Source organism: Arvicanthis niloticus, chromosome 5 (assembly GCF_011762505.2).
Source record: "Arvicanthis niloticus isolate mArvNil1 chromosome 5, mArvNil1.pat.X, whole genome shotgun sequence".
Lineage (NCBI taxonomy): Eukaryota > Metazoa > Chordata > Mammalia > Rodentia > Muridae > Arvicanthis > Arvicanthis niloticus.
Window position 1 is genome coordinate 14,831,541 of NC_047662.1, and position 26,351 is coordinate 14,857,891.

General features: G+C 52.5%; 1 protein-coding gene across 1 annotated transcript in view; it reads left to right on the top strand.

The window, feature by feature from the left end:
• Positions 1-21,486, top strand: part of Igsf21 (immunoglobin superfamily member 21) — a 226,182-nt gene extending 204,696 nt beyond the window's left edge. The window contains exons 5-10 of the mRNA XM_034502950.2: positions 10,747-10,862; positions 13,623-14,097; positions 19,522-19,607; positions 20,089-20,281; positions 20,605-20,643; positions 21,275-21,486. Of these exons, the coding sequence (XP_034358841.1) occupies positions 10,747-10,862; positions 13,623-14,097; positions 19,522-19,607; positions 20,089-20,281; positions 20,605-20,643; positions 21,275-21,348 (983 nt within the window). The 3' untranslated portion in view covers positions 21,349-21,486. The remainder of the gene's footprint in view (positions 1-10,746; positions 10,863-13,622; positions 14,098-19,521; positions 19,608-20,088; positions 20,282-20,604; positions 20,644-21,274) is intronic.
• The last annotated feature ends 4,865 nt before the right edge of the window (positions 21,487-26,351 follow it).

Sequence of the window (26,351 nt, forward strand, 5' to 3'; positions counted from 1 at the left end):
GGGGTTCCTGAGCCCTGTGCATTGAGGCAGGGGAGAGCCCTGTTTCCAACCACCAGCACAGAGACTTTGTACAGCTAATGGGATGGGGGTGTTCTAGAGCGGGGCTTCTTGGAGCCCAGTAGCCCCACCCTTGATGATGCCTGGGGGAGAGGCTACAGAGTGAATTGGGGGAGACTCTTCAGTATAGTTCTCCACTTGCAGGGCCTCCCAAGTTTCCCCAGACTCCCAGAGGCTTCTAGTGCATGGACACACGTAGGGTGAAACAGCCCCAGCGTGAATTGTGTACCCCTGTGGCGTACTGAAAACTGACAACAGCCACCAAACCTGCCAGCCCTGCTGCTATAAAGCCAATCTGTAGCACACCCCATAGATTTTACCCCTGCACCTACAGCAGGTCTTTGACACAGTCTCTCCATAAAGTACAACGGCCATGCAGGGTGGGTAGTTGCAGGGAGAGCTATCACTCACAGGAAGGAGCCACCCACCTAGGCTCAGGCCAAAGAACCCCGGGGCCAATGGAGAGTCTACTCCATGAGACTGGCAGTTTTAAAGGCCAATCTGAGAACTTGGATTATTGGCAAGCAGCCAGCCCAGGCATGCTAGAAAGTTGCCCCAGCTGTGGGAGGCGGGGCTTTGGGGTGTGAAGTCCTGGACCCAATGTAGAGGGTTGGGGAGGCCCTGGAGAGTTGTCTCCTAGTCCTGTGTGCAGAGGCTTGGAGGACCAGGCTAGTATTCTCTAGTCCTCTCGAGCCTGCTCTCCCTGGATAATAATAGCCTCTTCTACTGACTATAGAGCGTCCATTATGCACAAAGCCTCTGTTCACAAAACAACTCTGGGGTGAAGCAGCTGAGGCTTGTCTAGGTCATGGCAGAAGTTGGCACATGTGAACTTGTTTTGGAGTTGCCCGGAGAACTTGGTAAAGACCAACAGAAGGGTAGGGAAGAGGCCCAAGGACTTACACTGGTGACTGACTCTAGAGATGCTGACAGCACTGGTTCAGAGAACACATGTTGAGAACCAGTGGCTTTGAGACATAACCTAGAAACAGCACTGGAGGGTGAGTGAGATGGCTCAGCAGACAAAGGGGCTTGCTGCTAAGCCTGATGACCTGAGTTCAAGCCCCAAGACTCACAAGGAGGAAGAAAATAAACTCCCACAAATTGTCCTCTGACCTCATGTATACATGGCATAAGTGCTTGTGTGCACACATGCATGTGTGTGTGCACGCGCATGCGTGCACACACACACACATCAAAAGAGCAGTGGGGTGGCAGTCCAGATCCAGCAGGGAACACCACTCCCCGAAGGAGTGTGGGAGAGTTTCCTCCCCTACCAGCCTCACCAGCACACATCTTTGTTGGCTCACTACTTCCCCTGAGGTAACACTGCTCTCCAGAGCAGTTAGCCAAAGCTTCCAGCTGAGTTGTTTGTCACAAGTCACAGCTGACAGGGAGGAGCAAGCAGGTGAGTGGGCTCTGCCTGTCACTTTCCACAGAGCAGGCTCAAGACAGCAGGCGACCCTTGATGGCTGGGCTTCTGCTTAGCCCAGAGAGGTCCCCGTCTGAGGGAAGGAAGGACCCCAGGGACAGTAGGTGTCCATGCTGTCAAGGACCTGGCCCCAGATTCTCTCACCCAACCATTAGCTCAGGGATCCCGAAGCCAAGCTCAGATTCACAGTGGGGGCTCAGCTCTGCATCTGTGGCCCATGTCGTTCGTCTCCTGTCATGGCTCATGGCTCCGTGTGAGGACTTATCCTGGGTTTGCTCCTGCATGGAACTGTGACTATTCAATCTGTATTTCCCCCTTAACTGAAGATTTGAGACTTTCCCTTTCTCTCCCCCTTCTTCATTGGTGGGATCCACCTCTAGTGAGAAATGTCACTGGGAATGAGAGAGGATGAAGATTTCTACCATTTTAGACGGGGCAGGGGCTGGAGGGTGTGACACCTAGGTCCCTCCCCTACTCATCCATGGCACAAACATTTCTTGTGTGATCCTGTGTTAGAAGGAGACAAGAGTTCTTCTCTCAGGGTGCTTAAGGAAGGGAGGGAGGGTAAGAAGGAGGTGTTGTAGTTAGGGTTTACTGCTGTGAGCAGACACCATGACTAAGGCAACTCTTATAAGGACATTTAATTGGGGCTGGCTTACAGGTTCAGAGGTTCAGTCCATTATCACCAAGGAAGGAATATGGTAGCATCCAGGCAGGCATGGTGCAGGAGAAGCTGAGAGTTTACATCTTCATCTGTAGGCTGATAGAAGACTGGCTTCTGATATTCGTCCACATGCTAACAGCTTCCAGACAGCTAAGATGATGGTCTTAAAGCCCATGCCCACAGTGACACAACAAGACCACACCCACTCCAATGAGACCACACCTCCAAATAGTGCCACTCCCCGGACCAAGAATATTCAAACCACCACAGGAGGGAAGAAGGGAAGGAAGAGAGGGAGGTAAGGAGCCAAAAAGGGAGGGGAGGTAGGAAGGAAAGGATGGAGGAAGGGAAGGAGGCAAGGAACAGAGCCAGCTCTGCCTGTTTGGAGCATGGTGACAGGGTAGGTACCTGATGGAGAAGGCTGGAGATAAAGACAGGCTAGCCCAGGGCACTTACAGGGCCTCCTGGGATCCCTGTCACAGCCTGTCTGGTGTCCTCTGAGGGACACCAACAGAAATGGGACTTGAACTCCTCTATGACAGACTGCCTGAGGTCTGAGTCTGGGATGAAGAGGACAGAATTCCAGCCTCCAGCAAGCTCACCCTAGTGAGGAAAAGCAGAGGCCGACTCTCGTCAGAGAGACAAGCTGCCTGATCGGGGACCAGCTCCTGGCACTCAGAGAAAAGGCCTTGCCAGGTTTGGAGGGATGTCTGAGGAGGCCACACCCCTGAGGTCAGCCTTGAGAGAGGAGACCGAGTCAGGTGGGGAAGGCATCCTGGCCCAGGGTGAATGAGGTGAGGAGGCTGTGCTGGGCTGCTCTAGCCGCTGGGGCTCAGAGGACTTCCTGGAGGAGGTGGTGTGTCGAGTGACATCATGAAGCAAAAAGAGACTCAGGAGAGGATGGGAAAGGAACAGAGACACCAGATCGAGAAATCAAAGAAAGAAATGAAGGTGGACGATTCGGAACATTTGTATTCATGGACACTTATATTAGAGGCTACTTTTCCGGTGTCTGAGATACAGCATTAATGGCTAGGGGCTGATTGAAAAGGGAGGCAGTCGATAGAGCGGGCATGCTGAGAGGAAGAATGGATTTTTTGCAAATAATATAATTTTGAACTTGTCTGTTCCTTCTTCCCATCCCTCCCCCAAATCTAATTGATGCTCTCCCTGTGATAAATGAACCTCAGGGCTGGAGCAGGCTCAGCACCTTCACAGAGAGGTAGCTGCAGGGCAGGCATGAGGAGCCCTCCCTGAAGACAATGGTGTTCCTTGGAAGGCACAGAGAAAGGGCTGCCAGCCAGCGGCCAGGGAGAAGAAACTTAAACAATCCTTCTGTCTGTTCAGCATTTTAAATTCTCCTAAGAGGTTTCTGCTCATATTTTCTTCTGCTTCTCGCAAAACACCTGGGAGCTGGAATGTTAGCAAATGTGTCGGATTCAACCCATTTCTTAGACTTGAAAGGTTGAGGATGGAGGGATGGCAGCCAATTGGTCCAAAGTGCCAAGGCAAGGATATTGCCACCTGGTCTGAGCTCTCCTCTGCCTTTTTTTAAATGGACACTCCAGAATAAAGGGGTGACCTCGTGGGGAGAATTGAATCCTGGCAGGGTGGGTGCACAGCTGGACAGACCTATGGATGGTTCTTCACTGTGTTCCCAAATTGCAAAGATGGCTAGATCACTGACAGAACTGAGTGGGTGGCTGCACTAGCTCAGAAGTGAGTTACGGAGCCCAAAACAAACTTCCACTTGCAAGATATAGACGGGCCATATTTCAGGATTAGTTTCATAAAACGGATCACCGACCATCACCATACTCCATCAATATGAATTGCAAAGCCTAAAATAACATCACCTCTTGCCTCCCTTGGTGACTGTGGGACGGGGTGACAGAGGCTAGCTGGGCTGTGTGGCGGTGTCTGGTTGGCAGCTGCTGTGCCTTAACAGCTGCACACAGAATTAGCCAAAGAAACTTCCAGAAGCAGATCCCTCCTCTTCAGACAAAGCAAGAAATAAGCCAGAAGCCTGCAGGCCGAGCTGTTGTGGGGTGGGGAGTTTCAGAACAGTGTCCATAAGTGCAACGGATTGATTACATACAGAGCCTCTGAAAGACACCCCGCAAGGGCTGCTGGGAGCCCTGGACACTGCGGTCCAGTGGAGATAGCAGAGGAGCGGGAAGAAGCTGGGTGAGACAAGCCGTGGCCCAGATTCGACTGAACACAGCCAGGTGACCCTACACTGCTCGCTCCGGAGCCTGCGGTTGAACTGGGTTATTCTCACCAGGGATGTCCCATGGGCTGTATGGCTGTGCCAAGAGCTGGCTATCTTTGGATGAATGGAGATTGGCTCTCAGGCCAAGGACACATAAAAGGCTGCTTGGTTTTGATCCCCATGGAGACCTATCTGGAAGGAAATCCAAATGGGGATGGGGTGAGGTAGAAATAAGGCCAGAGTTGGGAGAAGGAAGGAGGTGGGGATAGTGGTGCGGTGGAGACTGAGCTAAGACTGGAGATGGAACTAAGCATGGTGGAGCCCACGCCTTTAATCCTCGGGATTTCTGTGAGTTCAAAGCCAGTCTGGTCTACACAATAATTCCAGGCCAGGGCTACATAGTGAGGCCTTGTCTCAAAAAAAAAAAAAAAAAAAAAAAAAAAAAAAAAAAAAAAAAAGTGAGGGGGTGGAGACTTAGGAATGTAGCTCAATTGGTAGAGTGTTGCTTGCCTAGCATACCTGGAGTCCTGGGTTTGATCCCTAGTACCCTATAAATCTAGCCTCACCTCACTTGAACCGCCAACCCTCGAGAGGTAGAGGCACGAGGATCACAAGTTCAAGGCCATTCTTTATTACATCTCAAGTTCAAGGACGGCCTCGGCTTCGCGAGACTGTCTCAGAAAAGACATGGGATGGGCGCGGGGGTCAAAGGGGAGACAGAGGAGGGGAGGGAGGTAAATGTGGAGTAGGAAGAAGGATGTAGGTGGGGGCGGGGCCTGGAGGTGGACGGAAATTCAGATGGAGGCAGGGAAGGGGCTGAGGATGATAGAGAGGATGAGTGAGGATGGTGATGGGTGGAAGTGCAGAACAGGATTGGGAGGGAGATACACTGAGGGAGACCAGGGGTTGAAGGACGCAGGCAATGAGCCTAGGAAGCAGGGGCCTGTCCAGGACGGAGGCCTGGGCGGACACGGTGACGCATGCGCAGTCAGGGCCCAGCAGCAAGCAGCCTGCGTTTCCACGTGGAAGCAGCTTTCTGACAGTTTGCACTCGGCCTTCCAAAGGGCGATGGAGGGCATAATGTTGAGTGCCATTCTCCCAGGACATGGTGCCCGGGAGATGCTGGTGGGCAAGAGTGTGTGAAGCTCTGGCTGGCCACGCGGATGCTGGCAGGTCCCATTTGTCATTGTCCGTATAACCATTGCAGTCTTACAAACCTGAGTTATCTGTTCATACCTGCTCAGAAAGGCCGGGAGGGGAGAAGGACGGCTCTCAGTCAGGCCCTGCATGGTCGGGTGCAGGGCTGTAGATCAGGCTGTGTCGGTGTGCGCATCTGTGTATATACACGTGTGTGTGTGTGTGTACGTGCGTGTGCACCTCTGTATGTGTGGATTAGTGTGTCTTTCTGTGTGTATGAGTATGTTTGTCTGTGTGTGTATGTGAATGTGTGGGTCTCTCGGTGTGTTCATGAGTGTTTATCTGTGTGTATGTGAGTGTTTGTTCATACACAGGTATATGTGTATGCATGTGCACAAGTGTGCTGGGCAGTTGGGGATGGGCAGGGAGTTCTGTGCTTTCCGGAAGACCTTCTCGAATCTAGAAGGTTGGGTACCTGCTGAGGCTCTGCTACTGACTTGCAGTAAGCAGATTTGTGCATCTCTGACCTCAATGCGTTCATCTGTAAAATGGGAAGCCTAGCCAAGAGTTACCCAAAAGACACACTGTGGAGACTGTTCGTTTGTAAGTCTTTCAGTGCGCACATGAAAAAGGTAAGATGAATTATAAAAAAAGCAAAGTGAATTTAACTACATATTTATACCTAATATATCTAAAATGTTAACACAAAATCAATATAGCATTATTGGTGGTAATATCTAACCATTTTTTATTTTAAATTTTTACTTTATGTGTATAGGTGTTTTGCCCACATCCATGTCTTAGTACTATGTGTGTGCCTGGTGTCTACAGAAACCAGACAAAGGCATCATATCCCCGAGGACTGGATTTAAGGTGTTTGTGAGCCACTGTACTGGGGCTGGGAATTGAACCCAAGTCCTCTGGAGGAGCAGCCAGTGCTCTTAACCATTAAGCCGTTCTCTCCGGCCCTTTTGCAAAGTTAAAAAAAAAAAAAAAGTTAGGCTTTTGAAATTTGCTGTGCCCGGAGCTGGAGAGATGGCTCAGGAGTTAAGAGCACTGTCTGCTCTTCCAGAGGACCTGAGTTCAATTCCCAGCAACCACATGGTGTCTCACAACCATCTGTGATGGGATCGGATGCCATCTTCTGGCATGCAAGTGTAATGCAGATGGAGTACTCATATACATAAAATAAATAAATAGATCTTTAAAAAGGAAGAAAAAAAGAAAGAGACGATTGGTGTGCCTTTTAATACCAGACATGAGCTTGAACATGCATCATTTGGGGTACAGAGTACAGGTGCCTACTGTGGTCAAGGGTGCAAATGTCGAGCACTTCCTGGTTTCCTTGCTAAACTGTAAGAACAGACTAGACTTGATTCCCCCCGCCCCCCCCCCCCCCCAGTCCCTGGCAAGTAGCCTAAAACAAAGAAAACTGGCAGGGAGGGCCAACAACAAGGGCAGCTATTGTTCTACTGGGGACACTTCCAAAATATTTGTTCTTGTATCTCCACAAGCCCCTTTTATTTCCATTGTATAGGCAAGGAAACATGGAGAGAGGTTAAGTCACCTGTCCAAGGTCACACAGCTGACAAGTAGTGAGGCTAGTCTTTGACTTTCGAGAGCTCTAGTCTAGAGCCCACAGTCAGGGGGTCCTAAGCCCTCTCCCTTCCTAATGATGTGGGGATGGGTATGTAGCTTAGGGCTGGAGCACTTGGCTAGCAAGCAGGAGGCCCTAGAGTCCTTCAGTAGCACAGCAAAAGTGAAGCCAGCCAACCGCATTCATTACCCTGACAAGAGGGCATATCAGGTACCATATAGTCTTGGTGAAGTTGACTGTGGTGATTTAAATGAGAGTGATCTCTGTAGACTCATGTCTGAATTCTTGGTTTCTAGTTGGTGGAACTGTTTGGGAAGGATTAGGGGGTGTTGCCTAGTTGGTGGAACTGTTTGGGAAGGATTAGGAGGTGTGGCCTAGTTGGTAGAACTGTTTGGGAAGAATTAGGAGGTGTGGCCTTGTTGGAGGAGATGTGTCATTGGGAGTGAGCCGTGTGGTCTGCAAAGTCTCCTGTCATTCCCAGTGTGCTCTCTGCCTCCTGCTCTGGGTTTGAGATGTGAGCGCTCAGCTGTTCCTCTTGCCATGCCTTTGTTCTGCCATCATGGACTCAAACCCTCTAGAATCATAAGCTAAATTAAATGCTTTCTTTTATAAATTGTCTTGGTCATGGCTTTTACCTCAGCCATTGAAAATTAACCAATAAAGTGACATGGGGGAAGAGGGGATTTTGAAGGGTCTACCTGCCCTTTCAGGCCCTTCAGCATTCTGGAGGATATACTTTATCGTACTTTGGAGATGAAGATGTGATGAGGACGGGAATTGATGACAAAGGTGGAGGTAGAGGTGGTGTTGGGGATCAGACTGAAGATGGAGCTGGCAGCTGATGGAGGTGGGGATGGAGGTGCAGAAGGAAGTGGGGATGGGAACCTTTCAGGGGGACACTGAGGGTGTGGGGGAACCACACACAGTAAACTTAGGTGGCAGGGTTTTATGCTCAACTGACTGAAGGGAGGATCCTTCGCCTTTGGGGCAACAGAACTAGAAGCAGTTCCCAAGGAAACTGAACCACCAGGACTCTGAAGATGCTGCAAGGTACCAGGAAATGGGAACTCTCAGCAACTGAAAGGTACCAACAGATACTGGTCCCTTTGAAGGTTGGGCTGGCCTGGTGCAGAGAGAATTGGGGTTCCAGACCAGGCATTGATGGCACAAACCTCTAATCTCAGCACACACACACAGAGAGACAAATAGATGGTTAAGAATTCAAGGCTAGCCTAGTCTACAACGGGAGCCGCTGTCGAGCCAGGTTGTCACCATTCAGATTGCAGCCCTACCTCACGCTGGCTCCGTAAGCTGGGTCTCTTTTTCCCCATCTGGAGAATGGGAGTAGCACACCCACCTCGCAGGCCAACGTCGAGGCTGGAGTCAGCAGCTCTCGGAAGCCGCCACTGATCGTTCCCTTCAGTTCTCGTCCTCAGTGCTGTTCTGAAAAAGTTACACTGCGGAGTTTGCAACTTCTGGGTAATTGAAGTGTTCTGGTGTGCATTTCCGCTCTCCCAGTTCCCACCCGACTTACCATCTGTTTTGAGCCATCTTCCACTTAATTACAATTCTCGGTCTATTGTTCTCCCAGGCTTCCCCCGCTTGCTCGGCTTCTCTTCTTTTGCCCCCAGCATGTGTGGCTGCCAGAACGAGCGAGGCAATGGCTCATACCTGGCCCCATCTCACTGGGCCCTAAAACACAACAGCCCGGCGCCTGCCGCCCCCAACTAGCACACAGGCTTCTTGGCAAGTTTATCTCCCTCTTTGCTGGATGCCGGCAGCAGGCCCCTGGCACTGAGCCTCACACCTGGCGGGTGTCAGGAAAAGCTCGGTGAACTTAATTAAACTCAACTGGGGTGAAAACCCCCTGCAGGAAGGCAAGGTCTCCTGCATCTTTTGTTTGTTGTTTGCCCGCCCCACCCGCTCCCCAACCGCGGAGCAGAGGCCCAAGGCCAGGGAAGCCAGAACGACTGCCTGCTCTAAGCAGAGTTCAAAGATGGTGCCTCCTGCCGCGGTCGGGAAATCACAGCCAAGGAGTCGTCTTCAGGTTGAATTCCCAGCGTGAAGCCCTGCGGATTCTCTAGCTTGAGTTCTGTCCCGCGGCCACATCTGTCGAGCACTCTTCCCAGTTAACCAAGGAGAGGTCAGAGGCTCACAGTGTGGTCATGTCCCCAAGACACGAGAATGAGGGTGACTGAACTGGGTTTGGGGAAGGAGAGGAAGGAGGAGATGGGGTGAGGAGGCCGCCATTCACAGTAAACCAGGTACCGGGGAGAGAGAAGCCCCACCGCACCCCCACCCTCACCCCCACCCCCTGCTTCCGGATGACTCTTAAGTAACACGTTGAGCTCATTCCCAGCCCGTGGAGTCTAAGATGCTGTCTTGTGCAGCTAAAGCCCACGCTGTGCTTTCTGGCTCTCTAAAATGAAGTTACTCCCCTGTCTCTGCGCTCTCTTAAAACGTTCAGTGCCCCCTCCCAACTGTTGTATTTCATAAAAAGATAAGGAGAGAAGGAATACGTTTGGTGGATGTGTAGTCGGATGTGGGGAAAAGGGGGTTACTCTGCGGGCCCTTGCAGAAGCATCTCTTCCCCCTGAGGGACTAGCCACACGATGGTATAGCATAGAGTTTATTCAGGGCATGGGGAGGGGAGTTGAGAAGGGGAGAGAGAGAGAGAGAGCGAGAGCGAGAGAGGGAGTGAGAGAGAGAGAGTGAGCGAGAGAGAGAGAGCCGGCCACGAGCACGTGGAGAGAGAGTGGGGGGGGGGGAAGGGGCGAGAGGACAGAGCAAGAAAGCAGGAGAGAGAGGAGAGTGTGAGCAGCCCCATTTATAGTGGGTCAGGCACACCTGGCTGTTGCCAGGTAACTGTGGGGCGGAGCCTAGACAAAATGCTAACACCCACTACTCTCAGGAGAAAGGAGACCACTCTTAGGCTGTGGTGAGCTGGTCACACAGCTTTCTAGATTTCCAGGAGTAGGGGGTGGGGCTGTGTTGAAGGCAGTGGATGGGAGACGGAGGCCTCGATCTGCCCGCAGTTGCTGAGATCATGGTGTAAAGACACCCACAGGGACCTGTTTAAGATCATAACAGTTTAACAGCTGGTTCACAAAATTCCTGAAAATGTCATAGACGCCTGCACAGGTTGGAGCTGGCTCCAGCCCAGACAGCGTGCGCTTGCAACTTTACTCCTTCTTGCCCTGGCAATATCGTGTTGGGGCAACGCGAGCACCAGCTCAGCTGCCCCTCCCCCACTCCACCCCACCCCACCCCACCCCCACTGGGCCCTTACCTGGGCTAGTTCTGCCTCCCTCTCAGCTGCTGCTTCCTCGGATCACAGCCCAGTGTGGCTTCTCTGGCAGTGACGCCCCAGGATCGCTTCACTGGGGCAGGATTCCCTTCTGCAGTTGGATATCTTTTCTAGGATGCTTTCTGGGGCTGGATGCCCTTGCCACTTCAATCTTCCGCGGTCTCTCAGTGCCCCGTATTTCTTTCATTTTGTTAAAAGTCCCAGGAAGCAGGGCCCTACTCTGTGTCCCCAGCAAGGGACCCTGTGCTCTCCATTAGCTGTCAATTCTGCAGCCCCGCCTGGTGTAGAACTCTTTGAGTCCCCCAACTGAGTCACTATCTCCTGTTCTTCCCTTCGGAAGCTCCTCCCACCTCCATCGAAGTCGTGGCTGCGAACTCCCCTGCCCCCTTCAGCCGGTACCAGGCCCAGAACTTCACACTGGTCTGCATCGTGTCGGGAGGGAAGCCAGCACCCATGGTAAGTGCTTCGGGGCTCAGCCCTCAGTATGCCAAGACTTCTGCTCTCTGAACCTCCTTCAGGGACCACTTCTGTACCCAGACAGGAAGTGGCCTGTCCCATCCTGCCGTCCTAGGTCTTCACAGTAAGGTTTTCTTCCAGGAGTGCCCAGGACCCAGTATGCCCCCTCCTAGATACTGAGGAGAATGGAGAACAAAGAACAGGGTCCAGAGATGGGGAGGTGACTTCGCCATAATCTCCTGATATTTTCCACAGGAAAGGGACCCACGCTCATATTCTCATGCTTCAAGCATGCTGCTCCTCCTGGGCCTCCATGGGCTTCACAGGAAGTCTCCCCAGAAGGAAGAGAAGAAAGAGAGAGGGGGAGAGAGAAGGGGACAGGAGGGAAGACAGAGTGGGATACTCAGTTACAGGGAGGGTAGGCATCCAGAGCACCTGGCCTGAGCTCTGCTTCTGGTCACACAGATCCCCAGGACTGACCCTGACCAGGGGTCCTCCTCCCCTTCTGAGACATCAGTGTCTCGGAAGCCGTGGGGCCCTTCTCACCTACAATTACTCCGTGAAACCTCACTTGTCTAACTTCTGACAGGGGAGGCATGAATCAAGTTCCTCAAGTTCTCTGGAAGCGCCCCTGCGCACCCGCACCCGTGTGTCAGAGCCTTTGAACTACATTTGGGTGTGATTTTAGTGTGGGCATCTTAGAATAACATTCTAGTCCTCAACCCGATGAGTTCCTATTTCTTGGATTTAGCAAGATGGCGGTGATGGTGGTAGGGGGTATGGCTGGAGCAATGAGGACCTGCAGTTAGAATTCAGATGGACAGGTAAGTGGTCCCCCACCTTCCCAGTGAGACTGTTTCTCATGTGTGGGCCAGTGGTGGGACCTGTGGATCTGCGCCTGGGATCCAGAATCAGTTGCTCAGGGCAGAGGAGTGGAAAGTCAAGGGTCAGGAATAGGTGTAGCGATGCCCCATGATAAGGTGCAGGAGTAAGAGGGGGCACAGAGACATGTGGGCCTGGAATTAGGGTATGGGGCACAGAGGTCAGCAACATAAGATGTGGTGGTCAGGGGTCAGGGATGCAGAGACATAGGGGTCTGGGGTGAGGGTAAGGGCACAAGGGTTAGGGGTTAGGGGTATGAGACCTGAAAGTCAAGGGTCAGCAGTACAGAGACATAGGGTAACAGCCATGAGGTCACTAGTGAGGCATGGAGGCATAGTGGTCAGAGCTCAGTGGGCAAGTTTAGAGTCACACTGCAGCCACAAGCAAGCAGTTGATAAAGGTGGCCTTAGAGCCACGGATGCTGAAGACAAGACTCACAATTTGCTCTCAGAATCCCTAAGGATGTCCACCCTCCCCCCAAATCAGAGAAGCTGGTCTTTCCTCTGGGGAAAGAAAGACCTGAGGGGAGGGTTTCCTGGCCCTGGGGCTACAGGAGAGCACCCCCTTCTCACCTCACCCCCAGGCTGCCACTTAAGACACAGTTATGACCCCCCGTCCCTCCTCTCTCCTCCTCTCTCGTCATCCCACTTAAGACACAGTTATAAAAAATGACCCCCCCACACACTCTGTCCCTCCTCTCTCTTCATCCCCTTTGTCTGTATAAAAGATTCTCATTCCCTGACAGTCCGGGCATCTTACTGTCTGGAGCGTCGGAACTTGAAAGCAATTCTTTGATATAAATTACACCTGCTTCTGAAGCACTTTTCAAAAAAAAAAAAGAAAGAAAGAAAGAAAGGAAGGAAGGAAGAAAGAAAAGAAAGAAAGAAATGAAAAAAGAAAAGAAAGGCAAAGAAAAGGGAACGGGGAAAAACCCAAAGCCCCCAAAGCAGACCATTACGTGCTAGAGATTCTTCTGCAGAGTTTTAAACTCTGACAGGTCCTCCACACCCACGTATCACCCCCTCCCATCCCCCCCATCCACTCCCCAGCCCCTCCCCCACCAGCCCACCCCCAGGCTTCTCTCTTCATACCCACCGAGTCCCTGGAGTCCCAGAGCACGCTGCTTTCTGCTTTTCTCTCTCTCTCCCCGTCTCCTATCGATTTATTTATCTGCTTTATTAAAAAATACACCCAATCCCCACAGGCTTCCGGGCGCATGTACCAAAATAAGAAGACAGCAAATTAAATTAAATGCCGCCTCTCAAAACTTGAATTCCCTATTAGCAGAGAAAGGGAGAAGACATCTTCTTTCACCTCATTCCTTGCACCTAGCTCCCTCCCACATACACGCACCTGTTTTCTGCCTGGCAGCTCTGAATTACCAAATTGTGTGAGCAGGCAGGACACACACACACACACACACACACACACACATCTTCTCCCTTCCTCTTCTAACCCCTCATTTTGCCCCCAATGCCCTATTTCCTCCTCATCCACGTACCCTCCCCCTACACACCCTGGTTCAGCTATGAACCATACTGGAGCCCGGATGGTAGTTAAGTAGCCTCTAAAACCAAACTCCCCATATGACTTCATTTAAGCCCCCCAATTGCTCCCTGGAGTCAGTTATCTTCTCTTTACAAGTGGAGAAACAGGCTCAAAGTCCCCACAACTTGTCCATGATAGCGTTGGGCAGAGCCATCTCTCTCAAGAGCTGTTTGTATGTATTCCCACATTAGCTCTCCAGGGGCATGTGGAAAAGGAGTGGGCGTGACTGTCTCCCTACTGACTTGGAAGCCCAGGCTCTTGTGAGAGTCCCTCAGGAAGGTAAACCATCCATCCATTATCTTTCCCACCCTGTCCTGCTTGCAACCGTAGGTTTATTTCAAACGGGATGGGGAGCCGATCGATGCGGTGCCCCTTACAGAACTGCCAGCAGCCAGCTCCGGCCCGGTCCAGGACAGCAGGCCCTTCCGCAGCCTTCTGCACCGAGACGTGGACGATACCAAAATGCAAAAGTCACTGTCTCTTCTGGACACTGAATACCGGGCTGGACGTCCCTACACGGAGCGCCCCTCGCGCAGCCTCACCCAGGACCCCAGCCTCTTCGTGCAGCCCACCACGGAAAACATCCCAGAGACAGTGGTGAGCCGAGAGTTCCCCCGTTGGGTACACAGCGCCGAGCCGGTCTACTTCCTGCGCCACAGCCGCACCCCAGGCAGCGATGGCACGGTGGAGGTGCGGGCCCTGCTCACCTGGACCCTCAACCCGCAGATCGACAATGAGGCCCTCTTCAGCTGTGAGGTCAAGCACCCAGCGCTGTCCATGCCCATGCAGGCGGAGGTCACGCTGGGTAAGACCTGGCAGGCTCTTTGCAGCCCATCAGAGATAAGAGGTTGTAGTCCAACGAAGGGGGGGGGAGGGGAAGAGACGGGCTGCTGGAAGCCAGGGGGAGGGGAGCAAATGAAGTAAGGTCAGCTCAGGGGGGTTGGGGCGGGCAGAGACAAGGGTCTTCGGTAAGGTTGTTTGTTGGACTGGAGAAAATGGAAGTCCCAGGTCAGCGGGGTGTTTGTTAGGGTCAAGCGCATGGGTGTTCAGCAATCCCTTGCAGCTCCCATAGCCCGGACTCCTGAGGCGAGAGTGAGAGCCTGGGCTAATTTCTCTTTCTGCCTAGCCTGCCCTGCGCCTCTGTTTTCTGACCTGTTCAATGTGACAAGTGAGCAGACACCGTTTAACCATAAGCTAGGAGGCCAGCTTGAACCCCTGCAGTGCCCGTGGTGGCCACTGGAGGCGCTGTCCTTACTCCTGTCCTTTAGGTGAGAGACTTGGATTTTACATGCGAGGTCAGTGAGCTGGGGCAGTCTGTCCCAGAGTCTGCTTCCGTAGTGTTGCCCAGCTGACGGCTGCGGTCAAGGACACATTGGGTCATGAGTGGGACCTGCACAGTGACAAACCCTGCACTCTGAGAAAGGCTGCGGAGTGAACGGAGTGGTATTGGGGTGCAGAATTCGAACACCCAGCAAGGACTTGGAAGCCCAGGCCACCAATGGTTGGGCTTGTCTTCTGCAGTGGGCCTTGCTCTCACCCGCATTCATTTATCAGGGATGCCCTGTGTGGCTCACGTGCCGCTTCCTCCAGGAAGCCTATCCAGTCGACCGTATCTCTTTAAAACCCCTCTTCCTGGATTTTTGTCTCTCTGGTGGGCAGCCTTGAAAGTCACCTCAGTGGTGACAATGCCATCTTCGAATTGGTCAAGCCATTAGCCTCAGGGCTACTCAGATCTCCTCAAGTCCAGGTCACACACCCTCCCAGCAGCACAGCGTCAGAATGCTTCCCGGGCCTGCCCTTCTCCGATTTTCCCTGCAACCCATCCAAGCACTCAGCATCCAGCCCTGGAGAGCAGCACGGCCGGCCTCCAAACTGGCCTTTCTGCTTCTGGTCCCCCCCCCCCCCCCCCGCCGTTTTTCATCCCAACTGATCTCCTTACAATCAGCCCCAAACTCAGATAAACAGCTGCCCAAACCCTCCAATGTAGACGCTAGGCTGTCGCAGAGAAGAGAGCCCAAAAACAGACCTGCAGGTAAAGTCAATTGATTTTGATGGAGACCCTGAGGCTGTTCGGAGAGTAAAGAGGAGTCCTCTAACACATGGCTGGAAGGAACGAGGGAACGTGAGGGTGGGGGAGGGGGAGGCGGGCCTGGCCCCTGCCTGGCACACACACAGGTTAACCAGAGATGATTGATAGGCCCCTGTGTAAAAGCCAGCGTCATAAAGCTTCCAGAACAAAATGGAGAACGATGTCTTTATGGAGCCAAGGTAGCCAACATTGCTTAAAGCAGTCATAAAAAAAAAAAAAAAAAAAAAAAAAAAAAAACAACCCACTAGAGGAAAAATTGGAAGCTGGTTGGTTGGGCAGAATCAAAATTCAGATCTTTGCCTCTTTAAGAGAGTAGGAAGGCAAGGTGTAGAAGGGGGTGTGGGGGACACGCTCAGTCCTCTGGGAAACACTGGTACCCAGGATGCAAAAAAAAAAAAAAACGGAAACAAACAATAAAAGAAAAACAAAAAGCAAACCCAGCTAAGCCTGGCATGGTGGCACACAGCTGTCATCTCAGCGTTTGTTGGTAGGGACAGGAGGATCAGAAGTTCAAGGTCATCCCTTGGTTACCTGGGTAGCTTGAGATCAGTCTGAACTGACTGACTATCTCAAATCCCAGACTGTCATAAGCCCCATCTCAAAATTAGAAATGAGAGAGACAGAGACAGACAGAGAGAACATCTTATAAAACCAAGGGGGCAGCCCCTACTAGATACACATGAGAGACAAGCAGTATTTGTTGTCAGTGCAAACCCAGGGCCTCACCTGTGCTAAGCAAACACTCTGCCACTGCCTGAGCCACACCTCCAGCCCTGCCTTTAAAATGACATCCTGCTTTTAAAATCACCCATGGACTTATTAAAATACAGTGTCACTCATCAGAGAAGTGGGGATTAAGACCTCGGCGGGATAGCATTAGTAACTATTAGACTGGATGAAGTTTTCAAAGCTGACGATAACAAATGTTGGCAAGTGTGCAGAGGAACCAGAACCGTCCTGCATCATCAGTGGGACAACGGTACGCATCCACGGGGAACCAGCATGGTTTCTCAAATACGATAAACACCTCATTCCTGTGACCCAACAACTGCACAGGGAGGGATGGTTGGGTGGATGGACAGGCGGATGGACAGATGGTATAGATGGAGGGATGGATTAGGCAGACAGGTGGATGGATGGGTGAGTGGGTGGATGGGTGGATTGAATGGACATGAAGGAAAGATGGATGGATGGATGGATGGATGGATGGATGGATATGTTAGATGGACAGGTGAATAGACAGGATGGTGAAGAAGTTGGATGAATTCATGGATGGGCATGTGAGCAGGTGGCTGGGAAGATGGATGGGTGGGTAGAGAGTGGTTGTGTGGGTAGGTTAGTTGGATAGAGAGATGAGTGGGCTGGATGTATACAGGAAATGGAGGGTGTGATGGATGGATGATGGTTGGATGATGGGAGGGTAGACTGGATACATGGTGGATGGATGATGACTGGATAGATAATAACTATCTTAATAAAAACTCAGGATCCCACAGGAGTCCCAGAGGCGCCCTTCCTTGAGACCACACCTTCTGTCCTTACAGACAGGAAGAATGCCACGGGTGAAAGAGTGTGGTGTGTGTGTGTATGTCCGGGGTGAGACCACAGGTGCGCATGCGGGGGTGGGGTGGGGCGTAATGAGAATGTCGGCACTCCCTTGAGCCAGGATTTCCCTCTGGGGCTTCACCCTCTCCCCGTTGTCGTTTTCAGAGCATCTCGTAGGCAACTGATGAACAGATAAGTAGACAGACTAAGCTGCTGCTTTGCCCCACACAGCCTAAGAGGGCCAGGGCTTGAAGGAGTAGATACCAAAACTGTGGATACCACCTCAACTTGACATGCCAGGTTGTGCTCCCAAAGCAGTCAGGAGGCTAGGTTTTGCTTGCCAGGAGCTGCAGTGGACTTCCTGGTGTTGGTGGGATCCTAGGATGTGAGCAGCTGGCCTGACTTCCAGAAACAAGTGGCTCCCAGCAGCCTCAAGGGCGGGAGCCCCAGGACATCTGCAAACACCCAACTGCATGAGAACTCAGAGGGACAACAATATAGCAGGCCCCTCCATGGCTTCCCTCTATGTCCCTCAGGGTCGACTGAGCGTAGGGGCACTAGAAACCGTTCAGGGCAGCCAAAGTGTGCGGCCTGCTGCCTGGCTGCCCTTGGCTCTGAGCAGACCTCTAGCCAGGCATTGCCTTCTCCTGCAATTGAGGCCTTTCAGCGCCCTCTGCTGGTTGAGGCTGGAAGTGACACAGACCACACGGCCATGTGACCCTACATACACACACACACACACTCTCTCTCTCTCTCTCTCTCTCTCTCTCTCTCTCTCTCTCTCTCTCTCTCTCTCTCTCTCTCTCTCCCCTGGGGCTTCCCCCAACCCCCACAAACAGACCCGCCCCCTTTATAGCCCGGGAGAGCAGCTGGAGGAGGTAAGAATGTTACTTTGTTTCCCTGAGCCTTTCTGTGCCTGCAGGCCAAGCTCTAAAGGCTGAAAGGGGAAATGGGGTAAAATACGCAGTGTTGAATAAAGGGGAAGGGGGTGGCTTAGAGGTGGAGCCTTTCCATCCTGAGCCCGCCATCTGCCCGGTGTCCCTTCCAGGCAGCTGGCAGGTGGACACAGCAGTGGAAGTCACTGTCTCCTCCCCTCAGCAGCCTTCCCTCCCCTCACAGCAGTCCTGATCCTTCCCTCTGCCCACGCGGCCCTGTTAGATGTCTGTCTTTCTCGCAGTTAATTAACAGTTTCTTGGTCTTTCTCTCAGAGAGTGAGACTGGCAGAGCCTGGAGCCGGCTCACATCTGCTTGCTGCTCTGATTTCTGTCGTGCATTAAGTAGGAAAGGCAGCCCTGGGAACTGTGTAGTCTGTCCCCAGCCCTGCCAGCTCTCTTGTTGACCTTCCATCATGTCCCTGATTTTCCTCCTGCCTGGAACCTTCTTCATGGGCTTTACTTCTCCTGGACGTTGTGACCACTGCCCTTCCGTGAGCTGTGTGCCACTTCTGCTGGCCTCAGGCCCTGCATACAACAGTGGTCACAGTTTGGCCGAGCCTGTTTGCAAATTAAATGTCTCTCTCACTAAAGGAGAAGCTGTGGGACACTTGACTTTATCACTGTCCCCTTTACTAGTTCCCAGCCCTGCTCCACAGCCTGACATATGGCCAGCTCAGTAATTACTATTGAGTGACTGAGCAAATGGATTAATGAGGGGCGGGGAGTCAGGAAACGCGTGTAATTGACTCTGCAGGGACCCGGGACAAGCCTCTTCGTTTTGTGTGGGCCTGGGTTCTCCCCTCTGGGAGAGAGAGAGAAATCCAGCAGGTCCTTCAATCTCTCACAGGCAAGAGACACCCAGGGCATCATGTCACCTCAGCACACACAGAGCAGCTGAGGAAGACAGTACTGGGGATGAGAGGACCAGATGCAGGGAGAAGAAAGGCTGGCTAGGGAAGGAGATGGTGGCTTCACTTGGTCCACACCACCCCACACACCCCCGCACCCCTGCACCCCCGCACCCCTGCCCAACACACAGAGGTTCCAGGAAGTCCCCTGGCAGTAGGAGCCTCAGTCTGGAGTCTGAGAGACAGAATTTTGGTCCTGATCCTTCCTCCTTCTTTGACTTTTGGCAAATCATAATGAAGTCCCCGGGCCTCTGTGAACTCAGCTAGACCGAGGGGACAGTGATGGTCTTGTTATCCTCCCCCACTGACTTGCGAGATCCATGCATTTGTAGGTGTCATTGAATCCTTAGATCCCAGCTATGGTGACACACACAGTAGGGCTGTAGGAAATACGAGAAGGAGGCAGCCTTGACTGAGGGAGTGAACGAGCCTCCTTGGAGTCAGACTGGTCTTAAACTGGATCAGATTCTGCTCTACCCACTTCTCAATGCAATTGCATCCACCCACCACCTCTCTCTGACCCCGCCCACCACTTCTCTCTAACCCCACCCATCACCTGCTCTCTGACTCCACCCACCACCCCTCCATGACCCCCATCTACCAGCCCTCTCTGAGCCCACCCACCAGCCCTCTCCGACTCTACTCATCACTCCTCTCTGGCCCCACCCACCACTTCTCGCTGACCACACCCACTACCCCCTGTCTAACCACACCTACCATCCCTTTCTGACCTGATCTTCCTCTTGATACAGTTGCTCCCAAAGGACCCAAAATCGTGATGACACCCACCAGAGCCCGGGTTGGGGACACAGTGAGGATCCTAGTCCACGGATTTCAGGTCAGTCTCTTTCTGGATACCGGAGTCGGGTGGTGGGTAGGTAGAGACACCCAGTGGCCATGGGGACCAGCCTCTCTGGCTTACTCTTCTATACCCATGAGCGAATGCAGCTCACCTCAACCTTCCGTCTTCCCATTTATTCCGGCCCTAAGCCCTGAATCCTCTCCACCTAGACTCTGTTCTCCAGGCTGTTCTCAAATTCCCTGTTTAGCTGAGGATGATTTTGAACTTCTGACCTTGCCTCCTCCACCTCGGTGCTAGACACCATCACAGTTTATAGGGTGCTGGGGATGGAACCCAGGACTTTATGTGTGCTTGGCAAACACGTTACCAACTAAGCTACATCCCTAGCCCTCTTCCTGGGGTTCGGAGGTGCTACCTGAAGCCTGTTAGATGAGAATCAGGGTCTGGAAAGCCTCTGACTTCCTTGTGTTAGCAGCGGCTCCCCTGTGACCCCACTCTTCCCTACTCTGGTTTACAGAATGAGGTCTTCCCAGAACCCATGTTCACGTGGACAAGAGTGGGCAGCCGCCTCCTGGATGGCAGTGCCGAATTTGACGGGCGGGAGCTCGTACTGGAGAGGGTTCCTGCTGAGCTCAACGGCTCCATGTACCGCTGCACTGCCCAGAACCCACTGGGCTCCACTGATACACACACTCGGCTCATCGTGTTCGGTAGGGACCCCACAGGACCATTCAAGGATAGGCCCTGGCTAAAAGCTTTTCACAGAAACCCCATGAATTTGTCTCAGGGAGAGAATTCAGCTCACTGGTTATGATTACAATGGCTTTACCATCAGAGAGATTCCAGGTTCACATCTAGGTTTGGCCACTTGGCAGGCCTCAGTTTCCCCATCTGTAATATGGACAGACACAGGGGAAAGAGGTGGTTGGTTGCACCATCCCATTGAGTACAGTAGCATATAGTGGGTGCCTGGTGAGGGCTCTCCACTCGGCACCACCCACCCACTCTGCTCCTCTCTGTTTCTTTCTGACAGAAAACCCAAATATCCCAAGAGGAACAGAGGATTCCCGTGGTAAGTCTCCATCCTCAGGACTGCACACTTAAAAGTGAGTGCCTTTCAAGGCCTCAGAAAACACCACCTGCCTCAGGAGGCCATCACCTCAGCTAGGCAGAGTCAAGTTTAGGCAACTGTAGGCACTAATCAAGGAAGACCCTATATCCCCAAACAGCCAATGGGATGTCAGGGACTGGGGGGGTGTGTGTGTGTACCCTCTCACTGCTACCCAGACCACAAGAGGCCTTGTCTGGTACTGACCATGGTATGGATCTCTGACAATTCAATGGGACACTTAAGAGCACAGACAGTTGTCCCGGGCTGCTCTCTTCAGCCACCCCGACCTAGAACCACCCACGGGATGCAGACACTACCCATATGTTGCACATCTCACAGTCTCAGTGAAGCTTCCCGCTCCTGGTGCTCACTGGACCACCCTGATGACCTCAGCCCAGCAGGCCTGCATGGGGATGAGGCACTGGACCCCTGGCAGGCAGACAGCAGATCTGAGCTTCCAACTCAAGTCACCTGATTCTGCCCCTACAACATCTTTGTTGGGAACTGTTTACCAGCAGAGTTTCACACCCACACATAGGTCCACTGTGACACACAGGCAGGCTGCAGCCCTGACACCTCCGCCCTCTCACAGGTTCTGCTTCTGGCCTCGCTGGCGTCCGGCTCACCCTGGTGCTTGCCCTGACAGTGATCCTGGAACTCACGTGAGGATGCCCCCAGCGGCCCGGCATCTCTGCGACCGATTTTCATTTCTTTTCTAAACTATTTCCAGTCTCGTTCTTAGTCTCGGCCGATGTCTTGGCTTCCTCACTGGGTTTAATTAAACAAACAGACCGATCTTCCCCACCTCGATGTCTGGCTCTGTATTTTTCCTTAGTCTAGAAGCAGCTACTGGGTACCTACTGGCATCCAGTCTTGGGACAGGCACAGAGATAGGATGGAAAAGGAGATGGAGAGCCTGCGCTCCCATGAGGATGGGTAGGCATGCAGGTCTTGTCTCATTCAGTCCTAAAAACAGCCAGGTATGGGAAGTGGCCATGACTCCTCAGGGGAAATGTAACAGTCATCTGTAACCACGATAGTGCTGCCTAACAAGTCAACCCACACCTTAGTGGCATGCAACAGCAAGCGCGATACTTTATGTGTGGATAGCATTCGTCCAGATGACCTCATCCAGATTCACCAGATAGTTTGGCTTCACACAGCAGACTCCCTGGACCTCCCCACTCTCCCGCCACAAGCTACACTACAGACTGCCTTCTTGTCTAGTCTGTGGGCTTGTAAATTCCATGTGCATTTGTCCTGGAGCTGGAGAAAAGGGGACAGTATCTACCTGACATCTGATCCTCTTACAATGTGTATCAGTCAGCCTTCCATCACTGTAACAAAACGCCTGAGATTATTTACTTATCAAATGGAAAGGTTTCTTGGGCTCATGGTTCTGAAGCCAGAAGCTTACAGCCCAGAAGCCCAGTTGCTTTGGGCTGTCCATGAAGCTATATGTCATGGCAGGAGGCTCTGGAGCTATAGAGGCACATCCACTAAAAGACTGGCACAGAGCAAGAGACTAGGTTCCACATCCCCTCTGAGGACATACTCCACCCATTGATGGTCCCACTACCCTTCACTAGGGCCATCCCAGGACATACACAGGCACAAAGGAGAAGATAAACATCCTAACCAGATCGTGGCAGATCATAGAGCTAGAGAAAAAAAACCAAGCCACCCCATTTAAAGCCTCTGTCTGGGTCATGTCTGCAGACACTGGTTGAGCCAAAACGCATTACATAGCCAAGGGAGGGATGAGGTTGACCGCCACCCTCAGGTGTGGTCAAGATCTGAGAGGCACCAAGAAGGTGATGGAATTCTGGGCTTATCAGAGCAATAGGGGAGCATGGAATGGGGTGGGTCGGGATGGCACGGGATCAGTATGCTGCAGTCTCTCTCACTGAACACACCGAAGATCTGTCCTGAGCTCATGGCCAACCCGAGGTTGTTGAGTAATCCTCTCTCACCTCTAGCTACATGCTAACACCCTTGCTGTCTGGAGCATCCAGAGTGGAAGACGAGGCCACTGCCCCAGACAGAATCATGACTCCCAAAGATGCCCGTGCCCTGACCACAGGACCTGAGCAGAGTTGCTGACCTGGACCAGCTTTGAGCTGGGTCTACTTTTGCATACTAAGAGCTGGGGGTAACTGGGACCAGCTGGCCTCTGGTGGCTTTGATGATTCATCTCTGTGCCATGGGGTCTCTCAGGCTCCATCGGTCCACCTCAGTAAGGATGGAGGAACACCAGAGCTGAAGCACGCTGGTCTTGTGAGGCCCCAGGGATACGGACACACCATCGCTTCCACTGTGCTCAAAAGAGAACTGGAGTCCCCTTTTGAGGTGACAAGCCGGGAAGTCACATGGATGTGGAGCAGGGTGAGAACAGTTGTATACCTGGCTGCAGCCACCCTTAGTTCTGACTTGAAGCTTATGCTGGGTGTGGCGATGCCAAACCACAATCCCAGCACTCAGGAGATGGACTCTGGAGGATCTGGAGTTCAAGGCTGTCCTCAGTTGCATAGTAAGCTTGAGGTTAGCCTAGGCTAGACCCTATCTCAGAAAAGACAAACAGCCATTGTATTTCACTTCCCGTGTGTGTGTGTGTGTGTGTGTGTGTGTGTGTGTGTGTGTGAATGTGCACAAGTGTGTTCATGGGTGTTCATAGGTGTTCATTTTCCCAGTTCATCCATGTAATAAGCAGAGATTGCAAACACTTACTACATACCAGCTTTTAGTGGGTTCTGGGGTTTCGAACTCAGGTCCTCATGTCTATGTGGTTAGCCCCCTTGCCTGCTGAGCTACCGCCTCAACCTGACAATTAACCATGTGTTTATTTGTTTGCTTATTTATTTAGATTTATTTATCTTTATGTGTGGTGGTGTTTTGCCTGCATGTAGTCTGTGCACCACACACATGCCTGGTGCCCAAGGAGACCAGAAGAGGTCACCTGATCCCCTGACACTGGAGTTACACACCCTTGGGAGCTGCCATGTGGGTGCTTGGAACTGAACCTGGGGTCCTCTGCAAGAGGCTTGGCTAGTGATGAGCCGTCTCTGCAGCTCCTCGACGTTCAGCCTTTGAACGTGACATTCCGGAGTCCTGGTTTTTACTTGTGTCTTTCTGCCTCCACTTAAGCTCAAATTCTTCCTCCCACCAACTGGTGTTTTAAATACATCAGAAACGAATAATTGATACTACAAATGTTTGCCTTCCTGAGTTCAGCCAGCCAGTCAGCAACAGCAGTGGCATTGATGGTTCTCTCAGACGTTCATCCGTGTGCAAACATACAAGACAGATACACAGGCAAATCACACAGTACCATGAGCTTCCCTCATCTACTTCCTCCTTCCTCAAGTCCCTGTCTGTCTCCCAGGAACTGCTGGCCCACTCTGCTGCGGCCCAGCCAGTTCTATACAAGGATCCTACATCCTGAGGTTTCTATTTTCCGGAGACATTTTAATACACCGGTTTATTCTCTCTCCTTGCCTTCTTAGAGGGAAGCCCACGTAGGCATGAAATTGGACTTGCTTCGCCCTGTTAACAGCAGGGTTGCTGGGCTCCACTGACCCCTGAAGTGCATCAGTAGCTCAGTAGTCAGCAGATGAACCATGGGAAGTGATGGAGGAAGGGGGGGAGGTGCTAGCTGGGAGGCTCTGGGGCTGCAGCAGGAGGGGCAGCCATATGCTTAGGCTTTGTATCCAGTCTCCCATGAGTGCCTTCTTCCATCCTACAAACTCGAAGCCTCCTCCAGCCAGGACCTGAGCTAAACCAGAGGAGGCACCGACCAGATCTGGTAGGCTCTGTGATTATGAAGCCCAAGCCTCATCCTTCAGGATTATGCAGGCTTGAAGGACAAGAAGGTCAACTGAAGCCAGGCCTACCCCTCTGGGGTATGGCCTCATGTTGGTCCAGGTACCTCAAAGGTGACCCACATGTGCAAGTGGGGGAAGACCCCAGGGTCCTGTTTGCTCAGCATGAGCCCCCGAGACCACCCCCTTTGAAGCGCAGAGAGTTCAACGGGACTTGTAGCTGCTGGGCCACATCATGTCCCCAAGAGCCTGTCTTGGTCCCTTCCACCGGCTCTGATTCCCTGAAGCCCTTGCTGCTCCTGCCCCTGAGCTGAGGTCACCATAGATCCTCTGACCCCTGAAAATTTCCGTTGTGTCCAGCTGAACACAGCTGGTACACTGTAGGTAGGGTACAAAGATGGCTGCAGGGTCCCATCAGACCATCTCTAAAGTTGTTTACGAGCCGGGTAGTCATGCCTTTTTTTCTGTGGTCTCTGAGTTGAGCTCACAAGCAAGTGTCACAAGTAAGTGCAGATGCTACAGGCACTTAGTGGCCATGCTCCCAGGCTGGCTGTCCACACTCAGCAGCTAAGGTCCCCTCCCAACTGGGACAGGAATTTGGGGACACTCACAACTTGTATCCCTCTGTTGAAACAGTTTCTGGTGGTCTATCTGCTGGGAGCTTTGGAGAAACTCAAGCCTGTGGCCACTGTCCCCTCCTAAGCCCAGGACACCAGCCTCTGGGCCCACCATGACGCACCTGCTCCTTCCCCCAAGCCTCCTACAGACAGTCAGGCATGGCTTGCTTCCTTCTATACTACCTAGGGCTTTTGCTAGTCCTCCACAGGTGTCTGTGACTCTGGCCACAAGCTCCTTCCTGAGCATTGTCTGTGGGGAGACACAGAGCAATGAGCAAGACCCTAAAAACCCCATGAGACAGTCACACAGGACATCTTGTGACCCAGAAAAATCCGTGGGTTTTATTAAGAGTCTATGTATACATAGCGAGGAGAAAACAAAAACTAGTGTCCTTGGGGTTTGGCCCTGCCGTGGGAAGTGACAATGCTCAGACTTGGGCTTGTCCATTTCCTCTCCTGCAAGATGTGCAGGCCACTGCCAGGAACTCCTTCTGGATCCATGACCTGCTGGTGAAATCTGATGGGGAAAGGCAGCTGGGTTGAAGGCTGAGTCAAGTAGAGAGGCAATGAAGAATAGGCTGGACAGGGATTTGGGAGAGGCAAAGAGGGGAGGGGAGGGCATCAGTCACCCGGGACTGTGAGGGCACCGTGGGTCAGGCTGCCCTGGGGTCAGCTATGGATTCTTGAACATGTGAGATGGGAAGAAGCGGGGAGAAGAAAAATCAGCAGTCCAGCTGGGCTCCAGGGGACAGAATGGGTACAGCATACAGTGAAGCTCCAAGAGAACCGGAGAAGGAGCACACCAAACTGAGGCCAGGGACAGAGATACAGAGATAGACAGACAGACGGTGCCATGGATAGGAGAGGGGAGAGTGAATCCGAGCAGCTCGTACAACCAGCAGCCTCACGCCCCTCCCACCAGCCTCACGCCCCTCCCACCAGCCTCATGCTCCTCCCACCATGGTCTGTAACCTTGAATTTTGAGTTGAAATAAATTCACTTTCCCTTACGTTGCTTTTGTCGGCATATTTTATCACAGCAGCGGGGGGTGGGGGTGGGGGGGTAGGGGGGAGTTGAGATGGCGCAGAGAAAGTGAAAGGAGGTGGAGCCAAGGCAGGAGAGACTAACTGCTCCCTATGTCCAGCAAAGGTGGGACCCAGCTCTGATGCCCGTGGCCAGTGGAGGAGTGCGCTGGGGAGGGGAGCTTCCTAGAAAACGCGTAGGCTCTTGTGTC